Source organism: Panicum virgatum, chromosome 6K, assembly GCF_016808335.1.
Source record: "Panicum virgatum strain AP13 chromosome 6K, P.virgatum_v5, whole genome shotgun sequence".
NCBI classification, from domain to species: domain Eukaryota; kingdom Viridiplantae; phylum Streptophyta; class Magnoliopsida; order Poales; family Poaceae; genus Panicum; species Panicum virgatum.
Window position 1 is genome coordinate 37,316,992 of NC_053141.1, and position 14,479 is coordinate 37,331,470.

General features: G+C 46.3%; 4 protein-coding genes across 5 annotated transcripts; 2 read left to right on the top strand and 2 right to left on the bottom strand.

The window, feature by feature from the left end:
* Nucleotides 1-52: 52 nt before the first annotated feature.
* On the bottom strand, nucleotides 53-3,098 carry LOC120712474 (Golgi SNAP receptor complex member 1-1-like). Its single transcript, XM_039998260.1, has 5 exons — nucleotides 2,815-3,098; nucleotides 1,863-2,090; nucleotides 1,490-1,654; nucleotides 567-680; nucleotides 53-482 (listed from the first exon to the last, which is right to left on the bottom strand). The coding sequence occupies exons 1-5, from the start codon at nucleotides 2,848-2,850 to the stop codon at nucleotides 369-371; spliced, it is 657 nt and encodes a 218-aa protein (XP_039854194.1). The 5' UTR covers nucleotides 2,851-3,098; the 3' UTR covers nucleotides 53-368.
* A 2,296-nt stretch (nucleotides 3,099-5,394) lies between these two features.
* On the top strand, nucleotides 5,395-6,763 carry LOC120712475 (temperature-induced lipocalin-1-like). Its single transcript, XM_039998261.1, has 2 exons — nucleotides 5,395-5,891; nucleotides 6,004-6,763. Exons 1-2 carry the CDS (start codon nucleotides 5,529-5,531, stop codon nucleotides 6,184-6,186), a joined length of 546 nt encoding a protein of 181 aa, XP_039854195.1. The 5' UTR covers nucleotides 5,395-5,528; the 3' UTR covers nucleotides 6,187-6,763.
* Nucleotides 6,764-7,357: 594 nt separating this feature from the next.
* Nucleotides 7,358-8,459, bottom strand: LOC120713450 (agamous-like MADS-box protein AGL29). Its single transcript, XM_039999411.1, has one exon. It carries the CDS (start codon nucleotides 8,042-8,044, stop codon nucleotides 7,358-7,360), a length of 687 nt encoding a protein of 228 aa, XP_039855345.1. The 5' UTR covers nucleotides 8,045-8,459.
* Nucleotides 8,460-8,820: 361 nt separating this feature from the next.
* Nucleotides 8,821-14,352, top strand: LOC120712476 (poly(A)-specific ribonuclease PARN-like). 2 transcript variants are annotated; one of them, XM_039998263.1, is made up of 9 exons: nucleotides 8,821-9,268; nucleotides 10,823-10,953; nucleotides 11,039-11,221; nucleotides 11,367-11,479; nucleotides 11,793-11,909; nucleotides 11,981-12,086; nucleotides 12,166-12,381; nucleotides 12,794-13,454; nucleotides 13,532-14,352. In XM_039998263.1, the coding sequence occupies exons 1-8, from the start codon at nucleotides 8,982-8,984 to the stop codon at nucleotides 13,222-13,224; spliced, it is 1,584 nt and encodes a 527-aa protein (XP_039854197.1). In that variant the 5' UTR covers nucleotides 8,821-8,981; the 3' UTR covers nucleotides 13,225-13,454; nucleotides 13,532-14,352. The 2 variants fall into 2 exon arrangements, with proteins under 2 accessions (XP_039854197.1, XP_039854196.1); XM_039998262.1 differs by having other exon boundaries at nucleotides 8,837-9,268; nucleotides 12,587-13,454.
* Nucleotides 14,353-14,479: the final 127 nt, after the last annotated feature.

Below are 14,479 nucleotides of genomic sequence, written 5' to 3' on the forward strand. Positions count from 1 at the left end.
CTAATCCAAAAGCTGAAAGAGCATGCCGCACCAATGAGGCGGGGGGACAACATTGATAGAAGTTGGTGGGAACCACTTATGTAAGTATTATAGAGACATTAGAGTACTCTACATATTACATAGATAGGCAGTTGCTTGAAATGCTGAATTCTCAAGACCCCTGATAGGTGCATCATTTAAGTATCCTGGGAGTAATTCTTTACTAACTCGTGTGTAAAATGTGGGTGAACTAGCTCAGTCTGAGCTATAGTCATCTGAGGTTGCTTGAACACAAATAGAATCATAACAGCACTGATATAACATTGTCCAAACATCTATCACTAGCAGGTATATACTACTTATCTGAGCTCACAACACTCATAGTACTACTATTTTGACAACCAGTAGATGAAAATAAGAAATGCACAAACAGAGGCAACTAATGAAAGAATAATTGTGTCCATCGATTTCTTCCTTCTGATTGATGACAGGATCTGATTGATCTGCATGAGTACAGAAAGAATCAGAAGTAAATAAGATGTTGCAATGAATTATATGAAAATACCTACAAAGGAGATGGAAAATACCATAGGGAGCCGATTGCCAACGCTGCTAATTTTTGTAGTGATTCCACCGAATGTCGATCGTTGTGACATAAGGGCACCTAGGGCTGTGTGAGCTTGCGATATCACATTATCCATCTGCCGTATTGTTTCAATGTAAATATCGTTTCCAATAAGGATGAATCCAAATACTAAACAGTAGTGATAGAAACTAAACTACAAACTGATTTTTTCAGGCAAACAGCCACAAGGAGCGTTCCTTCACTCTCTAAAATTGATTTGAGCATTTCTAATTCAAGGGGCTTGGATTTCATTCCACAGATAACGGGCTTGCATCTATGATGATCTGACAAAAATCCCATATTTAATCTTTATTCAGTCTTTGAACTTGTTTACATAATAACTGAACGATGCTCTTTTCAAATAACAAAACAATCTTTTTGTTTTTTTTATTTGAGACCACCTTTGGTGTTGTAATGGCTGCCAGCATTCCCACAGCAACATGTTTGGGATATATTGTCCATTTGAACACTTATGCTGAATAAGATGGCAGAACTGAAACTCAATGGCATTTGTATAATTTGATGAGATTAAGTGCAATTATATACATATGAGATATCATGTAGACAGATGAACGAGTTGGCTCAAGAATATAATGTTCACCCAAACAATGTAGATCTTAAAACAATGTGAATCTTAAAAAAAGCACTGGGAAATATATATGTAAAAAGACAAGTTCCTACATCAGGTATGTTTTCACAAAAGCTGAACATCGGCGTAGACCAGAGCACACACAGCAAATATGGTCAGCCTAGTCAGAAATGCACTTTCTAGCGGGGGTTTGACTGCCTGTTATTATAACGAAATTACTCAGTTGGAATGTCAGAACTTACAGAAACCAGGCCAATAATAAGATTTTTAAAAGGAGATAGGGGAAGTGGTCGTACCTGTCCAGTACTTCGGGTGATTGCTGCTTGTTCTTTTAGGAGAGATTGATCGGAGGAATCTGCAGCCTCTTCAACATCAAAGCTTGCTCTGTCAAAATCTCTAAAATCAAGGAGGGAAGCATGTTGCTGCTTTGCTCTGAGACTTGATCGGAGGCGGAAGAATTCCTGCATTAGAATAAAGCAAGATTAAGAGATTAAGGGCAAAAATTATCATCACATATTTGCCATCATAGGAGTATTGCTCCACGACAAGCATTCTGTTATGTTTTCAAGGTGGAAGGCAAACGTAGCTAGAAACACAAATCAGGACATGCTGGCCTTAATCTGATTAAAATGAAGACAGCACTAAACAAGTGCAAGAGAAAGCAGTAACCTGTGAAAGATCCTGCAAAATCTCCATATGTCGAGTCAAGGTGTGAGAAAGGAGTTCTGAGCCTCCTGATGATACCCAGGCCTGCATCTGAGAATTTACTTGCTGAAGTTGCTTCAGTGATCTTTCTATATCAGACTCGACGTGATTCTCTGAATCATCGGATTTCATAGAAGCCAATTTCCGGTATGCGTTCAGTTGGTCGTCTAACTGAGCTTCTAGCTTCCTTGCCTTCAAAATAACAAAAATTTGTTCAAACACAATTTGCGGTTGAAGTTGACAATAGTATTTTAAAACAGATGAAGCTAGATGTGCCAACAAATACGTATTAGTAAGCATGGTCTACAGGACTCATGCTACGTCTGATAGCATGCCTCTTCCCGTAACAAAAGCATGACGCGGTGACTTGCATTGTGCAGAAATGCCAGACGTTATGCAGAAGTTAGAAACAGAAATGGAACTCATCCTAACCCCTGCTGACCAGCCAACAAGATGAGTCATGAAGAACTTCTCAGATAATGCTACAGCAGGATGCTGTCCTCATAGGTGACAGTAACTAGTCGCCAAATGCAGTTCACAGCACAAACTACGTCATCAGACAATGCCGTAAGAACACTCAACGTAATAACCGTGGGAGCTGGGTCAACGTTGGAGCAAATGTTTCACCCTGATCAGCCAGATCGTGGCTTCTCCAATCTCCAGTCTCCACCCAGGACGCGCAAATATCCGTAGGAGCGCCACGCTAGCTGGCGAATCACGCCCATAACCATAACCCAAGGGGGCTAAACCTCTGCTCTGAGGCCGCTAGACCTGAAATGCCAAAGCGGAACACGCGAACCCGGAGACCAGCCAGGCCAGATCTCCGTGAAGCAGCGACGAGATTGCGCGAGAGAAGCTCCGTTCAGAGATGAGCCGGGGCGCGAGAGAGGCTGGGGAAGCTGGCATGGCAACGCACCTGCTTGCGGAGAGCGTCCCACGAAGACGCCTCCATGGCGGCGGAGCGCTCCTCTTGGCGGACACAGGGGGCCGAACCGGGCCGGGCCCGCGCGAGATGCCGGCTGTTGGCCGCTGTGCCTGGATCTCGCCTCCCGGGGCACGCGCGCGCGGGGGGGGGGGGGGGGGGGGGGGGGGGGGAGTTTGGGAGGAGGACGGGGAGGCGGGGAGGACGGAACGGGCGCTGGAGCAAGAGCCGACGTGGGCTGGAAGGAGGAAGAGGACGCCGGGCCGCGTGCTGATTCGGCAACCACCGGACTGAGACGACGGGTTCTTGTCCACGTGGGCAGTAAGACCGGTCTCGGAGTTTTATGGAAGGTTTCATGACATTAAATATTATTATTTTTATTGACATAGCAAAGAAAAAAAAGACTAGAGTTTCATGAAATGTGAGGAGAATTTCATCATCATGAAACTCATCTGACACAGTTACCTAGTTCTGTAACTGTGTTCATGATGATATTTAACTGTGTCCATGAAACTTCCACTGAGACTAGCTTAATGTGTGCTTAAGTCCTATTTAAAGGAGTTAAAATTGAATGATAAACTTTAGCATGTATGAGCACGCTTATATATAATAAAATTTAGCCTATTCTATTAGCACTTCCATTTAGATGAGCTAGTGCTAAAGTTAGCACTTTCACCCATTAACGCTTGGATCCAAAATATTTTAGTATTGTTTTTACTATTTTTCGCGCAATGTCCTTTTCCTATTGGGGCGAGATTAGACCTTGGAGGTAGCCAGGTAGGATTCGGATTTCGAGCCTGTTTGTGATGCTATTTTTGGCCTAATCAAAATTATGGTAAACTAATATCATAACTTGCCAAAATCAGGTCTCGGTATGCTGGTAAAAAATTAGATATTCATTTGATTTAGTGTAAAAATATGGCAACTATTTCATCCATTTTAAAATGTATAGATTGTTTTAACTTCTATACACTATACATTTTGGCAGTTCGCCACACCTATTTGTGTCGAGCAGCGTGGACGGCTTGTACATACCTAACTTTGCATAGGCAACGTTGCGTGAAGAGCAAAGAGGAAGGTGGATTTCCAGTTAAATAAACCCCCCTATGGAAAGCGTGCGCGGCGCGCCATTAAAAGTCAAGTTGTTCTGCTCGTTGATTCTGCTGCAGTTGTCTTTAGAACAGGGCGACATGGCCTTCAGGGCATCATGCAAAACTGTTCCGTGACCAAGCAAATGAGTCGGTCCTCCATCTCTTCTATCGTTGCTATCTAATGAAATAATTCTATCAGGCATATCGCTGATGCTACCACAATCCGTCGAGTTGATCGCAAGTTTCCTTTGTGCTCTGGAAATTGTGGTTGGAAGGCAACGTCCGCTATTCTTGATGAAACTGAAAAGGACAAGCATTTTTTTTTGAGAAACCGGGATTGCATTTCATATATAGAAGGTAAGGCTTACATTGCAATTTTTGCAAAAGCACCCTCGGTACAAAAGAAAATTACACAACAGTCCAAGCAAGGGTCTCCCGGTCGTCTTCGTCACCGGCGCACAGAGCAGCCTCCCGACGGATCTCCACCGCACCAAAGATTGGAAGAGGAACATGTCGAGGATGCAATTTGAAGCTGAAGCCCTTCCCGACGAAGAAACGAAGTTTTTGATTGCCTCACCGAGTAGCACATCGAAAACATCGACATGCCGTAGAAACGTTGAACGCCCTAGCAGCAAAGGATGACCACTGGCCATCACGACGCCGGGGAACTTGGGTTCTGTCGCCCCAAGCACCGCCGGCCACCCCAATGCACCGAATAACCGAGCAACCGAAAGGGAAAGACCGCCCAAGCAGTTGCAAGTAAACCTCTCCCCCGATTCCTCAAGAAAGTGGTAAGCAAACCTCCCTAGACCCTCGCCGAAGATGGCATCGATGGCGGTGCCGTCGCCGGAGAAGATGAGGGAGGGACAAAAGAACTCACCGGATCCGCCGAGGATGCAACTCTCAAGCCCATCGATGGTGTCGGAGGCCGCACCATCGAGACGGAGAAAGGGCCAGAGTACCTTATTCCGACGCGCCGGCGCTGTCTCCGCCTCACCGTCGCCGCGAGAAGCACGGGACCTAGACAAATTAGTACTTAATTTACACCGCTAAGTAGAGATCCGTGGTCCACCCTTGCACCCGAGGCCAGAGCGGCCATCGGCTGCAAAGGGGACCAACGGTCTCGCCGACGGGAAGAACTGGATCTTGAGCCGCCTCCTGGTCGCCCCTCTCAACTGTGCGGAAGGACGGGAGAGTTCGAGAGGCTAGATGAGGGGGGTCTGCTGCTTGTACTACTGGAAGTGGAAAGACAAGCATTTAGGCACTAGTGCTCGCAAGCCTCTGAGCCAGCAGCCAGGGCCCATGAGCGAGAGAGGACCACCCAAGCAGAGAAAAAAAAAGCCCCGGCCACGATATTCCGTCGGCCCAAAAGCCGAAGCAAAACCACCGCGGCCGCGACGCGCACCGAGCAACACGCTCCCATAACGCATCGCCCACAATCCTCCACGTCTCCCGCACCTGCCTTTTATTGCTGCCTGCACCGCACTGCACATCCCTATGCTCTGCTCCGATCCCCCGCCCGACAGCCCGCCTTCGCATCCGCCATCCCCCACCTCGCCCTCTCCCCACTAAACCCACGCCCGCCGCCGCCGCAAGGGGACGCCCGACGCCGGCGCGATGGCCATGCGGGTGGTGCGGAACCTGGACCTGGAGCGGTACGCGGGGCGGTGGTACGAGATCGCGTGCTTCCCGTCGGCGTTCCAGCCCAAGACGGGCACCAACACCCGCGCCACCTACGCGCTCAATCCGGACAGCACCGTGCGGGTGCTCAACGAGACGTGGACCGACGGCCGCCGCGGCCACATCGAGGGCACGGCGTGGCGCGCCGACCCGGCCGGCGACGAGGCCAAGCTCCGGGTCCGCTTCTTCGTGCCGCCCTTCCTCCCCGTCTTCCCCGTCACCGGCGACTACTGGATGCTCCACGTCGACGAGGACTACCAGCACGCGCTCGTCGGCCAGCCCTCCAGGAAGTACCTCTGGGTGCGTGCGCGCGTGCTGATCCCATCCCTCCCTCCCCAATTCTCCATCCAGCTGCTGATTCCACACGCATCTGTGGCGTGGCTGATCTCTGCGTATGTTTGCTCGCGCGCAGATCCTGTGCAGGCAGCCGCACATGGACGAGGCCGTGTACGACGAGCTGGTGAAGCGGGCCGACGAGGAGGGGTACGACGTGTCGAGGCTCCGCGGGACGGCACACCCGGACCCGCCGCCGGAGAGCGAGGCGAGCCCCAGGGACGGCGGGACGTGGTGGCTCAAGTCCCTCTTTGGCAAGTAGCGCGGCGTGGCGGCCCCGCGGCTGCGCCGGTCGAGCAGGCGGCGAGATGGCCGCGGCGGCGCTTGGAGAGTTGGAGTCCGGTGTTTACAGCTAGCGGCTAGCTACTGCCGTTTACCGCGTGTAAATTTGTGTTTTGTTTGGTCGGTGTTTACCCGTTTTGAAATGAACTTGGACTTGGAGTCAACTGCATTCCTCTGGCGATGTCCTGAATTCTCCACCGAGTTCTTATGCCGATCAGTTGTGGGGGCGCTGCGGAAGTTCGACGGAGACGAACAGAATTCGCGCACGGCCGCCTCTACTCCGCCGGCTGTCCTGGTCACGCCATGCGCGCATACATGCGGCGCCCTTTGTTGCATCATACATGCGGCGCAAGATCTCTTAAAGAATATTCATTGCTGATTGCTCTAGTATGCATGGTAGTTGAGACCAGTAAACTTCGCATTCTTCACTCTTTGTTGCATAATCAATCATCCTTTTTCCTGTTTGGTAACAACGAATTCCAAGTTCCTTTTTGGTAAATGATTATATGTTTCAGAGGGTTTGATGAATAGATAACGAATCCAGGTGTCCTTGATAACATTGCTGTCCTATGTATCTTTACTTCAGTCTATCCTTTATATTTTTATTATTATATATTATTGCTGATTCTTTGTGCCTGTGGGTGCTTTGGTTATACAGGTACAATTTTCTCAAACACGCAGGAGAACGGCGTGTCATTGGATTACAGAAATTTGTCTTGTTCACTTAGATTGCTCCTAATATTGTCTTCTTATTGTGCCGGTTCTTTGGTTAGTTAGTAGATTAATTTTGAGTGGTGAAACATATGGTTCTCCAGGCCCAGTATTAGTATTGATGTCTGCAGTGATCACCAAGTTCAATTGGTCTTGGAGGTGTGGTTGTACCACTTAAGTTTGATGTTTTCTCTAAATTAAATAAGTACAAGAAATGGTTTTGTGCCGGTAGATTCCTTTGCTCATGTTCTTTGGTTGCAACCATCAATACCTGCAAAGAGTTGAAGGATGCAAAATTTCATATCTATTTGAAATAAGCTGCTTATGTGAGTGTAGGAAACTATGATTGCTAAAATTGGTTGATCCAAATGTAGAATTCCCTGTTTTTTATAGAGCAAATAGTAATTGCAGAGAACTAAGTGCAGATGCATTCCATGACTTCAAAAGGAGGGGCCGAGGATTGTAGCCTGTCCTCCGAATCCGTTCAGGTCGACTCCGGCGAGCCCCGGAGGCGGCTGCATGCCAACGCCGAACGCAGCGACGTCAAAGGCCACGCCACCGGCAAGCTGGGGCGGCTGCCGCCCCCTGCACCCGACGAGCAGCGCGTCACGCAGCAGCTGGTCGGCGCTGGCCGCCACCGCGGCCTGCACGCCTATCAGCGCGCCCCAGAACGCGACCAGGTCGTCGTGGCCCATGGCGCCAAGGTCCGCATCGAGCCACGCCATCGCTTGACTCCTCGCGGCCCTCTCCTTCCGGATGGTCTCGTCGGCGCGCTCCTGCCGCACCTTCTCGTCGTCCAGCTGCGCACGCAGCTCGCCATACTGGCGGTTCAGCTCAGAGACGGCGTGGTCGCCCGCGGAGGAGAGGCCGGCCCCCGCCCCAGGCGAGGTGTCGAGGAAGCGGTCGAGGATGGACTCGACGGAGGGGTGGCCAAAGGAGAAGGCCTTGCCGGCGGGGGAAAAGACGACGGCGGCGACGTCGGCGCCACAGAGGATGGAGAGCTCGCTGGCCTTCTTGAAAAGCCCCGCGCGGCGCTTGGAGAAGCACACCTGACGCGCCTCATCGCTCTCGATGCGCCGGATCTCGATCTTCTGCCGCCCCATGCTCGGCCTGCGAGGAGGCGCCATTGCTGCTACTTAATTATGCACGTCGCCGGTGGATTGGTCGTCGGAGATGTGTAGCCTTACCATCGAGTTGGTGCTTGGAGGTTCATCTTATATAGCTATCGAAAAGATGAGGTTAAGAGAATTTGATGGCATGAGTTGTCGCTTGTTAGGATTCTAGTGAATTAAGTTGCTAGCTAGCTAATTCTTTAGGTGTAATTTAAACTCAATTATACATGCAGTTACTAGGTGGCTTGGAGAGATGAGATTATGAGAATTAGATGGCATTAGTTGTCGCTTGTGAGCATCCAACAAATACAGTGAGTTAACTTGCTAGCTACTATAGGTGTAATTTAAGTAGGTATTAATTTCATAACATAAGAAGTAACTTATATTAGTGGTGGTGTATGTGGTGTATAAATGGACTGTATTTATATGATTCCCATTCTGAAGCTTCATATCTGGAGGTAAACGGCTGCTGTTGCATTATATTCATGTTGGTTGGCTCATAAGAAGGCGCGTATCTGTACAACTGCATGTATGCCAGCTCACTGATCAACCGTGCCACCTCTGACTTACCATCCTTAATTTTGCGGGAAAAAAAACTCTCCCACGCACGCACTGATCTCCTCACCTTTTGGGCCAAGCTAATCTCCCTTGCGCATCAGCCCAACCCACCTTCTCTCTCTGCTCTTGAAAAGTCGAAAGAGAGAAAAAAAAAACAGCCCAACTTTGTGCGGCCCGCTCCGCCACTGATGTCCGTCATTCGGTGGGCCTGACGGCGGCTCCCAACGCAAGGCCGATCGCGCGCCGCCGCACCGCTTCCCCTCCCCCCTCTCCCTCTCCAAGCGCCGCCGCCGCCGCTCCCACCCGTGCCGTCCAACCCGCGGCGCCCACCGCGCGCTTACCCGCTCTTCGGCACCGGCCGTGCTCAGCGTGTGGTCCCGACACTGGCGGTGGCATGGCTGCCCCGCGCGCCGCCGCCGCGTCGGCGAAGCAGGTGACGAGGCGGAACTTCGCCGAGGCCGCGCGGGAGCTGGGGGCCCACCTGGAGTCCTGCGACTACGTGGCCGTGGCGGCGCAGAAGACGGGCGCCCCCACCGGGTGGCGCCGCGCGCTGCCGGTGGACACCGCGGAGACGGCGTACCTCAAGGCGAAGGTCGCCGCGGAGTCCTTCCAGCCTCTCCAGATCGCCGTCTGCCCCTTCCTGCTGCGCAACTCCTCTCCCTCTACCCTCGTCGCTTACCCGTAAGCAGCTCTCTCTCTCTCACCCATCTCCCGCATGGAACATCAACAATTGGGATTTCTGTCGTGGTGTTCTGTCGAGCGTGTTGTGCCCGCGGCAACAGACGGCTAGGTGATTTAGCTAGGCTAGGATGGGTGTAGCGTGTCAGCCTAATATTTTGCAGACTAAGCTTGAGGCGTTTCGTCAAACACCTTGTGTGTATAAACGGAATGCTGCTGCTTTTAGGGAGTAGTATGAAATGTGAACATTGCAACTCCAGTAGCTAAATGGAAACTTGCATCAACATTTTCTGAAGCTTAGTTGTTCTGTCACAGTGAGCAGTACTATATCCATGTCATGCCCTGAAGAGGTTCAACCAGAAATGGTACGTGAGGAAGAAAACTAGCATGATGGTTTCAGTTTGCATAAGGTCTCAGGCAGTCAATAGACGTAGAACATCAACTGTATAATCAACAGTCAGAAGACAAAATGAAGAAAAATGGCTACATCTGTATAAGGGAAGTGTATTGAACAAAGTATTTCAGATAAACAACCTGATTCCTGAACAAATAATGTGAAATCACAGAATGAAACCCCTGTTTTAAAAAAACGTTTTAAAACTACATTTAATCTTGATTAAACTCTAAACTTTGGCCTACCGTTGCGTTTAATCACAGTGTCGTTTAATTACAAAAGACGTTTAATCTACGTTTAATCACAAAAACTCTAAACCATAGGCTAGCGTTCACCTAGCGTCTAGCGTTTTTTAAAACCTTGAATGAAACTGGTATATTTTTAGGTAGTTTAAAACGTCCCCGGGTTCACAAGTACACTCCCAAGCTTTGATAACAAACAAGCTACAACAAAGTCTATAGTGTGAATTGTGTTTAGGTTAATTCTATGCTTCGATGAATGCCAAAGCTGATCTAAGTTAGAAGAAACATTTTGAGTAAGACTCAACTAGGAACCAGGAGTATCTATCCAGAGCTTAGCTTTGGTGGATATCCAAATTCTCCTGTAAAGGAATAGCTGGGTCAGATGGCGCCTCATGTTTAGTTTCCTTGAGCACTAGCCTTGCGTGGCAAAGGGACTAGGACCTTGCTAGGCAAGAAAATCAGACATACCTGGCAATCAAATGAAGAATGTTATGTGAACTAGCCACCAAACCAATAGGAAATGAGGCATCACATAGAAAAACCTTTTCTGGGTTTTATTATTCCTGTTGGAAGGAAGTTCTGACCATAGTACCATTCAAAGTTTGTCGGTGAAGATCTCTTAAAGGATATTCATTGTTCATTGCTCTAGTGTGCATGGTAGTTGAGATCACTAAACTTTGCATTCTTCACTCTTTTTTGTATAATCATCCTTTTCCTGTTTGGTAACAACGAATTCCAAGTTCCTTTTTGGTAAATGATTATATAGCTTCAGACGTTTGGTGAATAGATAACAAATCCAGGTCTCCTTGATAACATTGCTGTCCTATGTATCTTTACTTCAGTGTTCAGTCTATCCTTTTTATTTTTATTATCATATATTATTGCTGATGCTTTGTGCCTGTGGGTGCTTTGGTTATACAGGTACAATTTTCACATATTTCCTAGAGATGAACTTCAGTTAGGAATGCCTTCATACAGTTTCTACTGTCAATCATCTTATTTATCAACTATGGCTAATGCTGGCTTTGATTTCAATATGTGCATTTATGATGGTGAGTAGTAACTTACGTGTCAAATCAACTATTAAGTAAGGTTATTTTATAAATAGGACTAATTCTCTGTTAACTGTATTGACAGGTATATCTTATCTATCAAGGGTTCAAGAATCTTTTGCAAGGCAAAAGATATGTACTCCTCATGTTCGTCCACTATTGCCATTGCAAAGCACATCAGTTGCTGATTCAGTTTTCAAAAGTAGAATAAAGTCAAGGATAATGCACTGGAGAAAAGGATATGCAGAACCAAACAAAAAGGATGATGGTAGGTTACTCTCCATAAATGACCCTCATCATGGCCTTTCACTTCTTTTTTTTCTCAAACACGCAGGAGAATGGCGTGTCATTGCATTACAGAAATTTGTCTTGTTCACTTAGATGGCTCCTAATATTGTCTTCTTATTGTGCAGGCTCTTTGGTTAGTTCCCTTAGTAGATTAATTTTGGGTGGTGAAACATATGGTTCCAGGCCCAGTATTAGTATTGATGTCTGCAGTGATCACCAAGTTCAACTGGTCTTGGAGGTATGGTTGTACAACTTAAGTTTGATGTTTTCTCTAAAATAAGAAGAAGAAGAAGAAGAAATGGTTTTGTAGTTGTACTGGTAGATTCCTTTGCTCATGTTCCTTGGTTGCAACTATCAATGCCTGCAAAGAGTTGAAGGATGCAAAATTTCATGTCTAGTTGAAATAAGCTGCTCTGTATGTGAGTGTAGGAAACTATGATTACTAAAACTGGTTGATCAAAATGTTGTTTTTGAATTCCCTGTTTTTTATAGAGCCAATAGTAACTGCAGAGAACTGTGGCATTCTTTAACTATGTTGAGTTATTCTACAGGCAGTAAACCATATCTCTGATGACCTTGTACCTCTTGTTGTTCCGGACAAAGTTGGAGCTGCTAGGGCTGTGTGTGTGATATTTACTAGTTCGAAAGAGGATAAGAATCTTTTGCTGGTTTGTATCTCTGCTTATCTAGATAACAGCAGTATAAAAAAAGGTCGATTTCATACAGAACTCGCTTGCAGATGGATATCCAGCAATCAGAAGAGGAAAAATTCTGTGGATTTAGAGAAGTTATTGATCTACTATCATCTTCACAAAAGCCAATCGTATCGTACAATTGCTTGAACGGTAGGTTGACGCATCACCAATTTGCACAGTTATATGGCCCGTTAACCACTTGATTATGTCTGTTTTCCCTCTTTTCCAGATCTGACAATGATGCACTCCAAATTTGTTGCACCTCTTCCGCCAAACATGCATGAATTTATGTGTTCTTTAAAAATGGTCTTCTCCAGTGTTGTTGATGTCAGCCACTTGTGGAGACAAATTGGCCCATTGAGAAAAGCAAAGAATATACAAGCTGCTCTCAGTTACTTACAAAGACAGTACTTTGTGCCGATGGAGATTAAAATACCAGAGCAAGGTACTGTTCCAGCTAACATTGTTCACACATCATGTCTTTATAGTAAACCATGTCTCATTTTTCACCTTTTCCGTCTTGGTTAAGAAAAAGGATTTGGTATTTTATTGGTAACTAGTAACATAAGCATCAAATTGCTGTATACATCTTCGTAGTGCTTCCTCACTAGCATTTTAATTAAACCGTCTCTCTCTTGTCTTTTGCACAGATGATACCAGTGGTGTAACGAAAAATGAGCAAAATGTTCTGAGAATAACAAAATTATTTGCTAAGTTAAGCAATTTACTAAAAATAGGTCCTGAGTGCCAATTACAATCTGGCGAGCAGTATGCTGCAGTTGAAGAGTATTGTAATGTCTTTTATCCAAGTTGTATGATTGAAGATTCTGATGATGTTGACTTTGCTGATGAGCCAGACACCGCAAAAGTTGTGAGCACTGAGAACATCGTTTTCTTGTGGGGCTTCAGGGGAAAATCTGTCAAGGAGTTGAAATCTTACCTTCCTGGCTTACATCAGATCTTCTCAGAAGATTTTGAGGTCAAGTTATTGGATAAGACATGTTCAGCTTTACTATTTCGCAATTCTGGTACTGCAATGCAGTTACTAAAAGAAATAAGCTCAGAAAGCCCATCATTAAATAATTTCTTCTCAGAAGGTCTGAAAGCTGCAGGTTTTGAAGTGTACAGAAAGGTTTGCAGGTTAGGACTTTGGGATTCAGAATTAGCTGAGGCCCTGGAGCGTGTTTCGGCTGAAGTAGCTGCTTCAACACTTTCTGAGTGCAATTCCTCTCAGATATACTGGAATAGTTCTTTGATGCTAGATCTGAAGGAATATTTGGAGTGCTAAAACATTATATAGCCCCTTTGTTATTTCATGTCTCTCAGATTGATCAGAGCACCCCTCAAGAAATCTGCTACAACAGATAAGTGAAATTAAATGCGAATGGGAGAGGCTTGATTATTGGAGGAACAAATCTTTTCCTGGGCACTTGATATTTGATCTGGGGAAATTTCATGTGTGCCTTATCAGTTATACAAGACGGCATCTCAACGGTTGGTCTAGCTTTGAACTGCAAGGTATTGCTAGATATTACATGACATCATTGCAACTGGAAACCAAGACACCTGACCTATGCTTCTTTTGTTTTGTGCAGCCTCAATAGAATTTCCAATATTGTGGAGCACATTTCCTGTACAGTCTGTCTAATTTCCAATTTGAATTATCATTATTTAGCTCCGTTGATGGATCGCTAACTTGGATGACATCAATACGGCGTAGGGGGACTTCTTTCTAAACGGATAGTATGTCATATCTAAATAAAGCCGAAGTCTGAACGCTAATTACCTACCTTGTTCACTGTGCTACTCGTGGAATCGTCAAAAGGTTGGTTTCGAACTTTCAATGGTGGTCAGGCGATTGTGAACAGAGGCTGCTGTGCTCCTGCCTAACAACCTTTCTCGGTCTTGGAACGCCATGAAGTATAGAAACAAGATATTGGCTGAAGCCTGAAAGGAACTGAGTTTCGGTATGAATTGATTGATGCCTTGATTGTGTGTTACGTAACAAATGCAATACTGAAGTTGCCTTTCGATGTCAAGAACACATTCAGGTTGTCAGCATGGCGAAAGTAAGATTTAATCATGCCTTTTGATCATTACCTCCTTTTCTGTCAATCGGTTTGGCATGCCATGTATTCGTGATACGCCTAACCTGTGGCGGGTGGGGATTGTTTCTAGCATGAACGATCTATCACTTCCATCCATCACAAAAGTGGAACAAGAGTGGCATGTGCTGTGTGCAACGTATTTTATGGCCGCTGCCGTTTTGGTGCTACTATGCTACTAAGTACTGGGAAAAAAAGATCCAGATGATCACGAAAATAGCTGAAAAGGACTGATCAGATAATATGCGATATAGTCAGTGATAAACGAAAATATCACACTTGCATGTGGGATAAAATCAAGGTTACCAACACCAGCTGGGTCTACCCTTTTCGTTTTTCTTCCTTTTGTTTTTATATTTCATCTTCCAGTCCTTTGTTTTCCTCAGTATTTTATTTGAGTTTGCCTCGTAACAATTTGAGTCCATGTATAAGTAAAAA